Consider the following 18,153-nt stretch of genomic DNA (forward strand, 5'->3'; position numbering starts at 1 on the left):
ATGAAGAAAAACGAAAATCTGAAAGCATAACAACATGACTTGGTGACAGTTGGTGGTTGTTCAGTTTTGTCCAAATCTTTGTAAGTCCATATGGGATTTTCTTGGCAGAGATACTGGAGTGGTTTGCCATTTCCTTCTCTGGTGGATTAAAGCAAATAGAAGTTAAGTGACTTGACCTGTCTAAGGTCACACAACTAGTATCTGAGGCTGAAACTCAGATCTTCCAGACTTCAGGTCCCAGCATACTATCCACTGAGTCACCAGTGACAGGTTAACCACAGATGATAAAGGAGAAGGAAGAATCAAAGAGGACTATAAGATTTCTAGCTTTAGAGCATAGAAATACCACTGACAGAAGTTGAGTAGCTAGAAAGAGAATCCTGTTTCAGGGGAAGATGGACTTAGTTTTTGAAACACTGAACATGGAATGAAATGATACCACATACCCACAACTCTTTCCTGTGGGGGACTTAACTCACCTACTCTCAACTCAAAGGACAATAGGTCTCAGCTTTTTTCTCTCTTCCTAATTCTTATAGATCAATGCTCTGGGGACAATACTCTTCTTTTTCTAAAGTCCATGCCTTCTCCTATCACCCTCTCCACATCTTTCTTGCCATTGACTTCCCCCAACTGTGACACACGTGGAAGCTTCTCTACCCTATCGCATGGCATCCCCCTTGCTTTTCAACATTAGCATCCATATGAATGGTCCATCCAACATCTTGACCTCACATTCCCTTGTCCTTGTAGACTCCAGTGACCTTTATCACTGCGCCACATCAGCGAACCACAACCACATTTATACCTTGTCATAACTTGACTTTCAACACCGCAAACTCAGAGTTCCCACTTTCTGACCACAATCTTCTGACCTTAGAGTAATTCTCATACTTAACCTCTGTCACCCCTACTCTTTGTCCACATCACAGTCTCCTCTTGCTGAAGACCTCCAACTTCAACCTTCATAATGTCAATTGATTCTTACCTGGTTGCAACCATTTCAGTGCTGTCCTCACTAGTAACATGTTCTCTGGCCACCTTGACCCTCTACTGAGTCTATGGTGCCTGACTCTAACACTAGAGATGTGCCCCATTTTCTCTTTTGCCCATGGCTAGAAAAAGTTACAAACCAATGTTGAATGGGATCACTATCATTATGTGCTATCTGACTTAAATCGAGCCCTCTCTGATGCTCAGAAATCCTTTTATTCCTCTCCAGTTAACTCACTAACATATTCTTCCTGGTGGTCCCTCCAAACTCATCCTGTTCCCCTCCAATTACTCCACTCTTTACTTCCTGAATTCCTGACAGATGACCTTGATTGAAACAATCAGGACTTACCTTATTTATCTTTTCTGCTTTAAAAATCTCTCCTTCCTCTCTCTTCTGCATTTCTAAATATCTTCTTAGTTTCTTCATCTGCAAAATGGCAATGATATCTGACCTGAAGTTCTTACAAAAGGTTTGTTAGGATCAGTACTTCATAAACCTTAAAGTAATGTCAGATGTTATTACCATTATCTTCTGTTACTTCCTGACTCACATGTTCTTTTTCTTCTTCAAGACTAATCATTTTTTTTTCCATCCTCATTGCCTCTCACCTACTCCATTGTCTTCTCCCTGGGCCACCAATTTTTTCTTTTCCACTGACTCTTTCTTCTCTTTATATATATTTAACTATGCTTAGGAATCCTCTGTCCAAGGGGGGAAAATCCTTGTTTGAATTTTTACATCTGCAGCCAGCATCCTATATCCTTCTGCCAAATTCCCAAAAGTATAGTCTATGTTTTTTGCCATCACTCACTTAACTCTTTGTAATCTAGCTTCCATCCCTACTACTTTATTGAATCTCACTTCACCAAAGCAGCCTAAATCCAGTTCCTTTTTTTTCTTCAGTTTCATTTGCCTTTATGCAGCATTTGATACCGTTGGAAACTCCCATCTTCCTGAAATCCTCTCTTGGCTTCTAAGATATGATACTCAAGATAGCATCTCTGGCTGTTTCTTCTTTCTCCTCCATTGGCTCCACTTCCTCTCTCGCATTCCCTAAATGTGAGCAAAATCCCAATTCTATGAACTCTCCTTATCTATTGCTTTATATTGTGGGTTATCTTTATACGTGAACCCCCTCTCCTTAATCAGATGGCAAAATCCTTCAGGGCAGGAGTCTTCTTCGTGTCCCTCCACAAGAAACACTACCCTGCTTTGCCTCTACATGGTAAGCACTCAATAACTTTCTGTTGATTGACTGATTCATTGAAGCACAGGTAATAAGAAGGACCTAGAGATGTCATTTTGGAGTCATCCGTGCGAGAGCTGAAGTGGTGAAAGCTGATGAGCTTATGAACATCCCCATGACTAATGGATAGAATTCCAAAAAATACAGGAAGCTCACCATTTAGTAAAGAGACACATTAAGGAAGAAGAAGGATGTGGAGGGCATACTGAAGAAGAAAAAAATACATTTCCAGGATGTACAAGTACTGTTTAACAATAGATGCAAATCATTTTTACAGAAGTATAATCAGGATGCTTAGATAAGTCATACTACTGAATTCACGTTTCTATTTATTTCCACCCAAAAATCTTAGCTCTCTCTACACTAGCCCAACACAAGCTATAACTGTATCTATATAATAATGCCACAATTAAGCAAATGCCCCAGTAATATTTCTCTTGACCCCCGCATCCACAAATTCTGGTTCATTTTCAGCCCCAACTCAAGTACAAATGTACAGGTTCCTACTACCTCTGATTTGTCTCAGTCTGAGATTATCTTCAGTCAGTCAATCAGTAGGCATTTATGAAGTACCTACAATGTATCAGGCATTGTGCTAAGCACTGGGGATCCAATGAAAGGCTAAAGGCTTGATGCCCTCAAGAAGCTCCCTATCTAATGGGGGAGACATGCAAACAATTATGTACAAATAATCTGTGTACAGGATGAATTGGGAGTAATCAACAGAGGGAAGACACTATAACTAAGAGGAATTGAAGAATCCCCCCCCATAATACAAGCACACATACACCACATGCTTACACACACGTGTGCACACATGCTCCCGCCACCAATACCACTTCTCTTTTCTGGCTTAGAACCACCAGGTTTACCTGAGAAACTAGAGCAGTTCAGGGAAGATAAGGAAGTTTATTTCTGCTCTGGAGAAGTCGAATCTCCCATTTATGTGAAGGTTCTGAGATCCATGGAAAGCACTATTTTCTGGGACATTCACCCAGTAGCATAAATGATTAATCTAACAAAATTTGTTCTTAACTATAATGGAAGTGACTTAATTTAAATACATATTTACCAAACACTTTTCATTGGTGAAAAGCTGTCAGGCCACTTAGTCTCTTCTGTGGGTCCCTCATCTCTGACAGTGAGAGGCTTAGACCAGATTATTTTTAATATCCCTTTCAAATCTATAAAGGTTTATGATTTATAATCATTTAAATGAGTTATCATCTTGTTCCTGCTACTTATCACTCTGTGTCAGCAATTCCTGGAAATCACATTAAGCTATTTATCCATCACAGCCTTACCTGTTTAATAATAGTTCACATTTCTGTATCTCCTTATGGTTCAAAAAGCTAGCCATTTCCCCTACTGCATCCCTGAGAGGTGGTGGGTAGTACAAATAGTATGGTCCTCATTTTATAAATGTGGAAATGGAGACTCGGAGAGCAGATGGGACTTATTTTATTATCACACAGCTAATGAGTGCCAGAGCTGGGGTATATGAACTTGGGTCTCCTGACTCTAAGCCCCAGGAGTCTTTCCACTGCATAACAATGGCCCAGGTTTCACTGATCTAAATGTTTTTAATTATATACTTTTTATGTGTATGCCACATAAAATTTTGCTTAAAGCACTATCATTGACAGTATCTAACTTGATCCTCATAATAATCACATATGTATATAAAGTATTTTTATCACTGTCTTACAGCTGAGAAAATTATGTTTTTGCCTTTCTTTGTATCCCTAGTGCTTAATAGGAGACCTACCTAGCATATGATAAGTGTTTAAAAAATACTTGTTGACTGTCTGATTTTATGCACACACACTCACACACGCACTCACACACGCACGCACACACACACGCACACACACACACACACACACACACTTCAACACAAAGCTTGAATAGGCACAGTGGAGAGAGTTACAAGCCTAGAGTCAGGAAGATGAGTCTTCCTGAGTTCCAAGTCTGGCCTCACACTCTTACTAGCTGTGTGATGCTGGGCAAGTCACTAAACTCTGTTTGCCTCAATTTCCTCTTCTATAAAATCAACTGGAGGAGAAATGGACAAACCACTCCAGTATCTCTGCCAAGAAAACCTCAGATGGGGTCATGATGAGTCAGAAATGACTGAAAAGACTGAAATACGCATATATACATATACATGTACAATATATACGTATGTACACACATACATATAGAAATATATATATACATAAACTGATCTGCCTATAGTTACAAATCTAATTCATATAATAGCTAAGACTAAAACCATCCAATACCATGTTTGTCTTTTGTCCCAAGGTAGATCATAATTTGGTCTTTTTCCCACACTGATTCTCCCAGGCAGACTACCATGACAGACATTGATATATATCTCTACGGTATGAGTTGGATAGATATCCCACACAGGGCACCCCAAAAGTCTTAGTTCAGTTTTAAGCTACTAAAACTTAAAACTGAACTAAAACTTTTGAGATACTCCATATACCTGTATACCAATGTATGTGTGTATGAATGTATATCATTCCATATACATGAAATTAGGATAAATAATATTTGTACTATCAATATCAAAGGGTTATTGTAATATATATATATACATACCTACATACACATATGCAATACATGTGTGTACATAAATCCTCTATATTTACACACATATGTGAACATACACTGTATGTGAACAAACACTGTGTGTTTATATGAATACACATACACATACAAATCCATATATCCCCATATGCCTGAAATGCTCTCCCTCTTTGTCTGTGCCTCCAAGTTTCCCTGCCTTTCTTCAAGACTCAATTCAAATCTCACCTTCTATAAGAAGTCCATATGCTAACATTGCTTTCCCACTGAGATTACTTTCCATTTACATGGTTATATGGTACATGTACAGTGTTTCGGTTTTGGTTTTCTCGCATTATCTCCTCCATTAGAATATGAGCAGCTCTAGGGTACATGCCACATTTTTGCCTTTCTTTTTAGTTCAGATGCTTAATACGATGCCTAGCACATAGTAAATTCTTAATAAATACTTGTTGACTGATTATATACACACATATTGATTATATATCTATATATAAAAATCAATCAGCAAATATCAGTCAGCAAGTATAAACATGCATGTATGACTATAGATATACCAATATAACTATCTCATTGCATCTGTATGTATATGTCTATGAATATACAAGACCATAAACTTACACATATATCAGATTATGTGTGTATATATGTCTATATGTCTGTCTATTGTATTGTGTAATGTATAATTCTTTGTCATTATACACTGTCTACCCAGGTTGATAAGCCAAAAAAAATTTACTTTTATGATGACTGTCAAGTATTTAGGTATCTTCATTTGCCAAAATTGTCCCTAAATTGTTCTTAGCCTAGAAAAATTTAATTCCTCTGTTGCTGATAGTGACCACATTTTTCTCTAGAATTGTAACTGAACATCATCTGTTACTTCTTGTCCCCTTTAGCTGGATCATCTTAGGCAGTAAAGGGTCTAACAAATGCTATGAAAGATTTAGCCCTTAAGAAAAAATAATCTCTGAAAAAGTTCACAACAACCCAAAAGAAGTAGAGGGCTCAGTTCTGAGTTTTAACCATGAAAACCTATATCATAGGATGGTGGAAAAGGAAGTCTGTGACACATAGAGTTTGTGATTGAAAAAAAAATCATCACTTTGGGCAATCAGTGCTTGCCCTATCTGCCTATGTTCCAAAGGAACCTTCCCCCCATCCCAGTCCCCAGTTAGCTCTACTGTAACTTTTCTAGCTTTGCTTTTTGTAAATTTCCTTTTTTCTCCCCTTTGCCTTTCTGCAGATGCTAAAGACCCAAGCACATTTGACACAGAAGGCTTCTTTACGCTGCATCACCGCCGAGGAGCTATAAAACAAGCCAAAGTTCACCACGTCAAATGTCATGAGTTCACCGCCACCTTTTTCCCCCAGCCCACTTTCTGCTCTGTCTGCCATGAGTTTGTCTGGTAAAAAAAATGATTTGGGGGTTTTACAGTCCACATTGAGTTAGCCATCTTTCGGCATTCCCTTCATTCCAGTTATGTAGAGAATGGTTCCAGTTGGAAGACATGGCGTGATCCATGTTGCTTAGGAGATTTCCAGCTGCTTCAGTGGAACATAGAAAATATCAGGGGGTGACCTTCATCAAATCTGTTGGGGGATGTTGGTTTGCAGAAGACAAAGGTTAGGTCTAAGATGGAAAAAATGATTTGTTAGAATTGTTAGGGATATGGAGCTGTATAGAAAGGGACAGATATCTCAATTACAAGTATATTTTGCATTGAAACTATAAGTGTCCTATTCCCACAACTCAAATTTATCAAAGCAGACTTAACATTGGTCTGCTTTTCCCCACTGGAACTAATAGGAAGAAATGTTTAAAAAACCCTTAAGTGCCCTTTTACTATTCACTTGTTTCACTGATATCTGACTCTTCATGACCCCATTTGGGGTTTTCTGGTAAAGATAATGGAGTGGTTTGCCATTTCCTTCTCTAGCTCACTTTGCACATGAGGAAACTGAGGCAAATAGGGTTAAATGACTTGCCCAGGGTCACACAACTAGGAAGTATCTGAGGCCAGATTTGAACTCATGAAGAGGAATCTTCCTGATTTCAAGCCCAGTGCTCTATCCACTGCACCACCCAGCTTCCCAAGTGCACTTTCTTTCAGTTCTCCAACATATTTGGTTTGAGCCTCATTGACTTCATAGGAAAAACTATGGCAGAACAGCAACTAGAAACTACTCCAGTATCTTTGAGTCTCAGTATCTTTACATGTAATAAGACTGCTCTTCTCCTTTGTGGCACTAAGTTCAGTAATAACACAAATGCAAAGAATGAAGTTAATAGGTAGAATCCAAAGACTGAATAGGCTTGGTATATCAGTAGTCACTGGTCATTTTTTCTCTAATCGTCAGATTTGTAGGTTTAGAGATAGAAAGGTCCTAAGAGATCAACTTGTCAGACCTCATTTTTAGGCCAGTAAATTCAGGTTCACAGAGATTAATTGACTTACCTAAGATCACAGAACCTAGATCCAAAACCAGAGCTCTTTCTGTGATTACAGAATGCTTTTTCCAATTAGTGAACATCTCAACAAGGTCCTAAATCACTTTTGGAAGTGGGGAGGAAAAGGATTTCATCGGTGGAGAAATTTTCTCATCTAGAAACTCCTTCTCCCAATATAGATCCAAGGCTCACCTGAAATTAGGATCTTAGAGAGTTTCCTAGAACTCTGAAAGATAACGTGACTTACCCTGGGTCACACAGCTAGCTTGAGTCAGAACAAGGACTGGAAACCAAATATTGACTCCCAGGCTACCTTCCTTCTTTCTGTATTCTGTTCCCTTGCTTGATGGCATTCTCCCTTTACTCTCTCTTCCTTTTAATAAGAGATATTCCCAGGGTACTAAATCAATCTAGGTATCTTGGAGAGTGCTTAAGAGTGTTAGATGATCATAAAGTGAACATAAATCATTTCAGAGATACCTAATTTCAACATGTCTGAGAGGGTAGCACAGCATATTAACCTGAAAGTTGACAATTTGGTTCAGTAATATGAAAATTAATAAGGGCAGAAAGGTGGTACAGTGGAGAGTGGCAGGCCTGGAGTCAGGAAGACTTATCTTCCTGAGTTCAAATTTGGCCTCAGACACTTACTAACTGTGTGATTCTGGGCATGTCACTTAACCCCATTTGCCTCATTTTCCTCATCTGTAAAATAAGCTGGAGAAGGAAATGGCAAGCCACTCCAGTATCCTTGCCAAGAGGCAAAAAAACATCAGACCTATGACTGAAATAACTAAATAACAACAGTCTGGAAATATTCCCATGTTCCCTTTCTGCTCTCTTGCTTCTATTTTGTTCAGACCTTTCAATTTCTACTTAGTTGTCTAGAAAATAAATAAATCAAAATGTAGCATCCCACAACCACCGAGTTCTTCAATTATTTAATTCCCCAAATATTCACTAACCTCCCCAAAATGTCATGTGACAGTTGCTCACTGATCAAGTGATGTACCTGATAAATAGCTATCTGAATTCTGGAATGGTAAAAAACAAAGCAATAGCGGAGGGGGTGGAGGGAGTGTGACACTTGACTTGATGCAGCTGTGAAACGTTTAAATAAAACATGGCCCTAGTGGTGGCCCTGGCATCCTATATAAACTACTTTGTGTTTTATTGCAGGGGCCTTAACAAGCAAGGGTATCAGTGCCGACGTAAGTAAGGAAGTTTTATGTCTCATCTCCCTTTTTTTAAAAAATTTGTTTCTGACCTCTTTTGGTGCTTATACAGTATTTTTTTTCTTCTCAGAATGTAATGCAGCAATTCACAAGAAATGCATCGATAAAGTTATAGCCAAGTGTACAGGATCAGCTGTCAACAGCAGAGAAACAATGGTATGTGTTTTGATTTGTAGCAACCCTGAGTTTGTTGCCAATTTAGGGATTTAGAAACCGAAGACTTAAGCTGAAATTCCAGCTCTTCCACTTATTAGTTGGGAGATCCTGGGGTGAGGTAGTTAAAATCTCTGAACCTCAGTTTACTTAACTGAAGGTGAGAATAGTAAAAAACATATCAAGGAACACAATAATAATAATTTAAGAGCATTTAATCAATCCATCAATCAGTAAACATTTCTTGCATACCTACTATATGCCCAGGCATTAACTATGCTAAACATTGGGGATACAAAAAGAGGGAAAAGTTAGTCCCTGCTCTTAAGAAGCTTAGAAATCTAATGGGGGAGACCACTGGGTAAACAAGTATAAACAAAGCAAGCTGTGCAAGAGAAATAGGTAATAACTAACAAAAGAATTAAGAAGGGTTAAGGACAACTTCCTGTAGAAGATAGGTTTTTGGTTGGCATTTAAATTAAAGGAAACGTGGGAGGCCAGTAGGCAGAGTTGAGCGAGGGAGAGCATTCCAGACATGGGAGACAGTGAGAGAAATTGCCTAGAGCCATTTGTTCTTGGAACATCCCGGAGGCCATCAGTGGATCCATGAATATGTGTCAGGAAGCAAGATTTAAGAAGTCTGGAAAGGTGGTGGGGTTATGAAGGGCTTGGAATGCTGAACAGAGCATTTTGCATTTGATCCTAGAGCTGATAGGGAGCCACTGGAGTTTACTGAGTAGGGGAGTGACATGATCAGACCTGAATTTCAGGAAAACCTTTTAGTGACTGAATGGAGGATGGATTAGAGGGCAGGCAGACGGACCAGCAGGCTACTGCAGTAATTAAGGCATGAGGTGATGAGGGCCTGGACTGGAATGGTGACAGTGTCAGAGGAGAAAAGAGTATGTATGTAATCAAAAGATGTTACACAATGGTGAAATCAATAGGTTTTCTCAATAGCTTGGATATGAGATATTAGGAGAGAGATAGGAATTGAAGGTTATCTCCTAGGTTGTAAGCCAGAGGGACTGAGAGAATGGTGTTGCCCTATATAGTAATAGGGAAGGTGTAGAGTGGGATAGGGAGTGGTTTAAGGGAAAAGAATAAGTTCAATTTTGGACATATTGACTTTAAGATGTCTACTGGACATCCAACTTAAGATATCTGGAAGGCAATAAATGTGAGACTGAAAGTCAGCATAGAGATTAGGGCAGCATAGGTAGATCTGAGAATCATCAGCATAGAGATGGTGATTAAATCCATGGGAGCTGATGAGATCCCCAAGTTGAAATAGTATAGAGGAAGAAGACCCAGGACTAAACCCTGAGGGTCACCCAAGGTTAGAGGGTGTGATCTGGATGAGGATCCAGTATAGGACACTGAGGTCAGAAAGGGAGGAAGAACACCAGGAGAGAAGAAAGTATGGAAGGGAGGGTGATCAGTAGGGTCAAAAGCTGTGTTTATATAGAATTTTAACATTTGCAAAGTACCTTACACATATGCTGCTTCTTGTCCAACAGGTACAGAACATCTTACAAATTGATAACTGTCATAAGAATGCAAAATTGTACTATACTATCCTCCTAATAAACCCTTAGTTGTATTCCCCTCCTCCTCCCCTAACCCCTCCCCCAAAAGACACTTAATTTTAGAGTTTTAATTAGCCTTAATTTTAGAAATTCTTTGAGGCACCATGTCTGGATCCAGTCAGCCAGTAAACATGTATTAAGTGCCTAAGCTACACCAGGCATTGTGCTAAGTGCTGGGTATACATACAAAGTAATCCCATCTGTAGAAGATGAGATTTTAGCTAGTACTTAAAGGAAGCCAGGAGGCAGAGATAAGAAGGCATGAGGGGAAAGAAATGTACAGAGGGAAGAGGAGACATCTATATAATAAAACTTGCAATGAAAATTACAAATCATGCATAGAAATGAGTAGAAGACGTTTAGTCACCAGTATTCTAAATAGCTTTTGTCCCTCCTTTTGAACTATAAATTCTGTCTTTGCTACTGACTTAAAATTCAGCTGTGTCTAAGCTTTGTTCCCACCTTGGATCTTCCTTGGGTTTACCACTTAACAAAGAGTACCCACCTTTCACAGACGGTCATTTAAGATGGTGAGAAGGGACTGCTACTAAATTGAAATCTATGCTGTGGTGCTTTGCTTGTTCTGAAAAGTCAGGCATTTTGGTGACTCCATATGTTTGTTTCATTTTAGTTCCACAAGGAAAGATTTAAAATTGATATGCCTCATAGATTTAAAGTCTACAATTACAAGAGTCCGACCTTCTGTGAACACTGTGGAACCCTACTTTGGGGACTGGCAAAACAAGGGTTAAAGTGTGATGGTGAGTATAACCCCAAATAAGGGATATATATGAAACAGAGGAAGGAGTAAAGGGAAATTCGTTGATTTCAGGGGAGGGGCACAGCTTATGGGGAGGAGGATGGAAAAAAGAGGGACAAGAAGGAAGAGCAAACTTCAAGAAAACCAAGAGATCAGATACTTACAATGCTTTGTCACTGGGCATAGATATCATCTGGGGCAGTTTCCACAAACACCAAAACCACCTCTCGTGGACTGGAATAGTACAAGAAGCAACAATTACTCAATAACCAGCGAATATCCAATTGCCTTCTGCTACCCTCAAGCCTTGGGAAAAGATGGAAGACATCTTTTCTTCATCTCTGACTCTTCTTCCTTCTTCATCCTCCCACCTAGTCCATTGCCAAATTTTGTCCCTTTATAACATCTCTAGAAGGTCTGAGCTGAGAGTCTAGCTTCAGAGGAGAGGTGTTGAATACATTTCCTTTGGAGTTAATGGAATATGTCCAACTCTCATTCATTTCTGTTTCACCATGAGAAGAAAAGAAAAAAATTTGCATCTTAAAGCCTCTTTAATCAAAATACTCATGAGAGAGAAGAACTAGTGGGTCTTAGGACCATCTTTCTTCCTTTGAAAAAATTAGAGAACTTTTAAAAAGCATCCTTTAACAACTAACTAAACACATACTACTAGCATCCCCCACTTCTGACTTACCATCATAAGAGGATTACAGTATTGCCCAACTCTGCCACCAGTCGCTAATGCAGCAAACAAGGTATGCCCTGAAATGCAGTCTCCTTGGTACCAAAACTTCAAGTCTCTGACTGTAATTGCTACCCCATAGCAAAAAGGTTGTGATACACAGGGGTAAAAAGCATTGCTCTCAGCACTAATGCTTGTACCTTGGGATTCTCCAGGAGTGGAAAGGTGCTCACAGAAGGTGTCTCTTTCCAACAGAGTCTTTACTTTTATTTTTAGAAGATACTCTTTTCAGCTTATTTGCTTCTTCCATTGGAACCCTGAATGTAACTTACTCTGCTGTCCAATATAACCAGTTTATTTCTCTTCGATGAATCAGTTGAGATAATAGCTTCCATGATTTATCCCCTTGTCCTGCTTCTACAATACATGCACATCATTTGTTGGACTTCTAACCTAAGCCTTCTTCCCCATCAGGATCCCTCCTTCTCTAGGACTTGGAAAGCAAGTATGCACTTCTAAGAGCTCAGAACTTCTGGAAGAATTCCTTCATATTGTTTCTCAGATCACATGACCAAGTTTGTTGAGTTCTTTTTTGACAACATTCTTTTCAGTTCTGTTCTTTTCTTCCCTCCCCCTCTCCTTCCCCCCCTTCTCTTCCTCCCCTTTCTTTTAATTTCCCCTCCCCCTTTCCCTCCTTTTCTTTCCCTTCCCCCCCCCTTTCCCCCTTTATCCCTGGAGTTTTTTCCTGCTGTGGTCTCTCTTTCCTTCCCCCTAATATCCAATTTGCCTAATCTCCTTATGCCCTTGTTCTATTCTCCAATTGTCCCAAATCCTTTCCGTGTCATTTTTTTCTCCATTTTCTCTCTACTCCCATTTCTTCCTGTCTTAACCTATAATCACCCCCACTTTCTCATATACTGTATCTATTTCTACCTATTGCTCTCTTCTTTTTTTTCTGCATTTCCCATGAAAATAATCCCAAAGAGGGATATCATACGCAAGCACAAACCCAGACACCATCTGCTGGGTTAGTAGCAAAGCCCCAAGACGTCATTATGGTGGATACAATTGCCTTTCTTTATAACAGTGTTCTAGCCAGATGCAGGCATAGATCTGTCCACCGCTATAAAGAGTGTGGAGAACTGTTCATCAATGTGGCCCTGATCCCTGCTGACTCTCCTGCTGTGTGTCATTGGGCCACAGGGGATAGGCTAGAAAGTAAGATGGTGCCACACAAGCCCTAACCTTCCTAGACGACTCAAGCGTAAGTCTTGCTGACAGTGCAGAATCCAAGAGGGATAAACCATCATCAACAGCAATAGCTTCATTTTTTTGAAGGATAATTTTATATAGATATCTGATTTCATTTTCTTGGTTGTAAACTACCTGAGGAAAGAGTAGATAGGTTTTTTTTGTTTCGTTTTTTGTTAAAACATTTTGAACTGGTAAAAAAAAAGATCTATGTATGCATAAACATACGTAGATATGGGAGAGGCATTGCTTCACTTTATACAAACACATACATATGTATTTATTGTACGCATTTAAATGGGATACATGATAAGTGCACCATTTTCCCAGTGTTCACTTAGGCAAGACATTAAAATCTTAAAGCCTGTGGAAGGGCAGATCCAATTCCATTACAACAAACCCCATGAGAGTTCATATTTTTGTTGGTGTTGTTGAATTTTGATTTTGTTGTATTAAATATTACTTAAAACGAATAGGTTTTCCATTGAGAAAAATGAATAATCTTGAAAGACTTAAAAATTCTGATCAGTGAAGGGATTAACCCTAATAGAGCATCAGTGATAAAGAATGTTACCCACCTCCTGACAGAGGCATATCGGAGTAAATGTGCAGAAAGACACACACATCTTTGGACATGGACATTATAGGAGCTTGTTTTGCTTGCCTGTATTTACTTGTTAAAAAAAGGGTCTCTTTTCCTTTTCTCTTGTCCCAGTGGGGGCAGGGAAAATGGTAAGAGAAAAAAATAAACACTTGATAACTGAAAAAAAGAAACTAACTTTATTAGTTAGTTTAAATGAGCAGACAGTTAATTTAAATGAGCAGTTCATCATGTGGTCCTTGGAAATCCCTTTTGTTATATGGAGAATTTTTTTTTATTAAGATAATGGATTGTCTTTTTTTTTTAAGGAGAATTCTATCTATATGAGACTACAGTCTACTATTATGTGGGATAAACTTTGCCACTCCATTCTCTTAATAAAAATAGGTAGTCTTGTCCAAGAACAGCCACTCATCTTTGAAGACAAGGTTTTAAAGTAAGGTGCACAATGCATAGAGAACATCCATCTCAGACTTTAGTTAGAGAATTTGAGATCATACAGAGTTACAGAATTTTACTCAAGAAGAGTCCTGAGAGATCATCTTGTCAAACCCCCCCCCCTTCATTTTAAGGGTGAGGAAAATGTGGTCTCTAGAGGAAAAATGGCTTCCCTGCATTTGTGCAAAAGTGATACCTGGCAGTAGAAGAGGTCCAGGTTCCTAAGTCCTACATTATTATCTCTGATGCTTTTGCAGCTTCTTAAAGTTTGCAAAAGTTCTTACTTATGTTATCTCATTTCAGCCTCATAGTACCCTTGTGAAGTAGATATTTCAGGTCTTATTATCCATATTTTACAGGAGGTTAAATGAATGTTGAGTGACTTAGTCATTGTCATATAGCCATTAAGTCTCCGCTAAGTGGTGCCGTGGATAGAGCCCCAGGACTGAAATCAGGAAGGACCTGAGCTCAAATCTGGCCTCAGACACTTGTTAGCTCTGTGATCCTGAGTAAGACACTTAATCCTCTTTAACTCAGTTTCCTCATCTGTAAAATGAGCTGGAGAAGGAAATGGCAAATCACTCCTGGATTTCTGCCAACAAAACCCTGAATGGGGTCATAGAGTCAGGCACGACTGAAGTGACTGAACAACAACATTAAGTTTCAGAGGTGAGGCTTGAATTCAGGTCTGCTTGACCACTGATCCTCTACACTATCTTCTATGCCAAGATAAAGAATAAATTAATGGCTTTTGTTGTCAAAAATAACTTTTAGGGCTTCTTTCCATAATATGAAAATCCATATGTGAATTACGCTAACTTTTATTGGTCCTTTATAACTAACAACAATAATAGTGTGGGAAAAATCCTGAATTTAAAGTCATAAGACTTGGATTCAAATTCTGACACTGATACCTAACTGTATCAGTGGATACAGATAAGATGCTTCATCTCTGTGACCTCAGTCTCCCCATCTGTACAATGAGGGTGTTCAACTAGATGATCTCAAAGGTCCTCTCCAACCCTAAATCTAAGATCCTATAGTCTAGGAACAGTTCAAGCCAATAAACACTTATTGAGTGCTTACTGTGTGCAGGGCACCATGCCACAAATACAAGTAGAAATAAAGACGTCTGACCTCAAGGAGCTTATATTCTCACAAGGAGAGAGTAAGTAAAAGAGAACTGAAAAGAGGGTAGAGGAAAGGAGATAAAGGTATTTGGTGCAGAGACAGGATAGACACAGTCTAAGAGAGACAGGAGTGTAGTCCGCAGAGACAGAAAGGGTTGGCTGGCCTATATTATGTCCTTGAAATGGAGATGCTGGCAGCAGGAATCATTCCCACAGGAAGGGAGGGCATTTGGAGTGGGAGAATTCCACAGGTTGAGTGAGGCTCCAGGGTGAAGAGGTTTCCAGGGCATTGTAGAAAATATCTAGGAGAGCAAGGAGAGGAATGAGACAAAGCTAGCCTGAGCGTCCTCCTCAAAATGGAAGTTCTAGGAAGAACCAGCCAATAGTAACAATATCTATGCTGAAATGAACAATTCTTCCTCACCGTTTTTGTCATCTCTTTTGTGTTACATGTGCGAATAGGTTTCTGGAATCTGTCTACATATGTTACTAGGAGAGTATTTATTATGATAAGAGTTGGTGTACATGGTTCTTAATCTATAGGCACAATATCCATCTCAGAAAGTCTTTATCACCAACCAAAGCATAGATGATATTGACAAGAGTTGCATTAAACTTTTTTAATGATGATAATACACTAGAATCCCACGTTTTCATGGCTTTGTAAAAGTACTCTTTCTGGTTTTCAGCAGCCATGTTTTGTACCTGGAGATCTTAAATGACTCTTTCACTGATGCTTTAGTCAATGCTTTAAGTAGACCACTTGTCAGCAGAGACTTCAGAGGTATCATATATGACGGTAGATTTCCATTTCATTGACTCACTTCTATGCCTTCCCATTATTTTGCTCTCAGAAATCCCTGGAGTGCATGAAGTAATTCCTGAGATGTCTCATTCATCTATAGCTTTATTCTTAATTTGGTCTTAGAAACTGACCTTCACCAACTTCCCTGGGGGAGGGAAGTTTTAAAAAACAGATATACCAAAAAAAGTTTTAAAAAAATAAAATGGTTAGTTTATTCAGTACCCCTGTACCTAAATAGATTTTAGAATTATAGAAGGGACTTCATGGTTCATCTAGTCATGCCCTTTTATTTTAAATAAGGCCAGAAAGTGGCTTGTACAAAGTTCATATAGGTAATACCAGAGCTGAAATTCAAACTGTGACCTGGTGACTCCAAGTTCAATGCTCTTTACAGGCAGGATTTGAACCTCTATCTTTTGACTCCAGATTTAGCACTCCATGGAAGCTAAATTCTTCCCACAATGCTCTAAAAAGTATGATTTGGTTACTTTTATGTACTTTGGTGCAAAGCTGACTAAAATTGATAGCCCACAGGACCTATTCAAAATGTAGCCCAACACAACATAATGAATACAGCCAGTATTTAAAGATTTTGCATTTCTGTTACTTGTTAAATCTAATCCAATAAAAACAATTTAACCACCTCAAATCCATCTGGGACACAAATAATTCTAAATAGAGGGATAGATAGAGAGGTAGAAAAAAAAGAAATATAATTCACAGTCTAGAAGCATGACACTTCATCCTTTCAGGAGTATTAATCATTTCACCACTCCATTGCTTTCTTCCTTTTAGCATGTGGCATGAACGTTCACCACCGATGCCAAACAAAGGTGGCCAACCTTTGTGGGGTAAACCAGAAACTCATGGCAGAAGCTCTGGCATTGATTGAAAGCACACAACAGGTAGGGAATGCTCTTTATATCCAATGAATTTATGCAAGAAATTGAATTGAAGATGTACTTAACCAATAGGCATGAAACACTGCAAAATCTTCTACGTCATATTTTTTAAATACACAAGAGCAAAGGTGTCAAGCTCATGTCCCACAACTCTCTTAAGTATCAGGACCAGATTAAAATGTAATTGGGAAATATTTAACAAAATAAATAAAAATACAGTACAACATAGATGCTAAGAAGTGACTTTCTAAGTCAGTATGTAGCCCACAGTTCTATCTGTCATAGTTACTCAAGCATTTAACCTTGCTATTCCCCCAGGATAAACATAACTATAGTACATATTATATATACATATATATGAAACATTCAATTGCATTATCATATTTGCCACTATTATATATTATTATTCTAGTACCCTGGGGACATACAAAAGAAGTATAAAATATATTTCAAAGATCCTGGTAGTTTAATTTGGGAGGCCTGACAAAAGTAAGAGAAAAATGCACTTGAGCATATAATGTTTCTTCAAGGACTTCAAAATGAGCAGGATTTCATCTATGTGCATATTTGCTCCATCAATACAGCTTACAATCTCAGTGGCCTAGGATCAGTCAGTCAATTAAGAAGCATCTATTGAATGCTTTGGGGCAGTTAGGTGATGCAGTGGATAGAGCAGCAGTGCAGGAGTCAGGAGGACCTGAGTTCAAATCTCACCTCAGACACTTGACACTCACTAGCTATGTGACCTTGGCCAAGTCACTTAACCCCAACTGCCTCATCCTGGTTCATCTCCAGTCATCCTAATGAATATCTGGTCACTGGATTCAGATGGCTGTGGAGGAGAAGTGAGGCTGGTGATATGCACAGCCCTCCCTCACTCAAAACAAAGTGAAGTGCAAGTCATGTCACCATTTCTCTGATGGCATGGTCTTCTTCGGCAATGAAGGACGAACACACATTGAGTGCGTTAGGCACTAGGTCAAACATTTATTGCCCTCAAGGAGAACAGGTTCCAGTGGAAAGGGGTGGGGAAAAGACTTCATTGCATGGCAGCTAGGGTGGAGGGAACATGGTGAGGAAAGGTCTTTCAAAGGAGATAGCATTTGAAATCAGTTTTAAAGGGAGATAATAATTCAGAGAGGTAGAAATGAGGGAAAAGGTTATACCAGGCATGAGGAATAGCCTAGGTAAAGGCTCAGAGATGGAAAATGGAGCATTATATAGTCTCCATGGCTTTCTCTGGCCAAAAAAATTCAATCATTTGGTGAGTCTCTCTGAATTTGGGATTGTCTCTGGACAATAGACACAGTCTAAGCT

At 39.0% G+C, this 18,153-nt stretch overlaps 1 protein-coding gene across 1 annotated transcript in view; it reads left to right on the top strand.

Moving 5' to 3' along the window:
• PRKCQ (protein kinase C theta) overlaps positions 1-18,153 on the top strand; it is a 208,217-nt gene that overhangs the window by 90,215 nt on the left and 99,849 nt on the right. The window contains exons 5-9 of the mRNA XM_072653421.1: positions 6,085-6,247; positions 8,470-8,501; positions 8,596-8,681; positions 10,899-11,028; positions 16,730-16,839. Coding sequence (XP_072509522.1) covers positions 6,085-6,247; positions 8,470-8,501; positions 8,596-8,681; positions 10,899-11,028; positions 16,730-16,839 — 521 coding nt within the window. The remainder of the gene's footprint in view (positions 1-6,084; positions 6,248-8,469; positions 8,502-8,595; positions 8,682-10,898; positions 11,029-16,729; positions 16,840-18,153) is intronic.

The sequence above is a fragment of the Notamacropus eugenii genome, chromosome 3 (genome assembly GCF_028372415.1).
Source record: "Notamacropus eugenii isolate mMacEug1 chromosome 3, mMacEug1.pri_v2, whole genome shotgun sequence".
NCBI lineage: Eukaryota > Metazoa > Chordata > Mammalia > Diprotodontia > Macropodidae > Notamacropus > Notamacropus eugenii.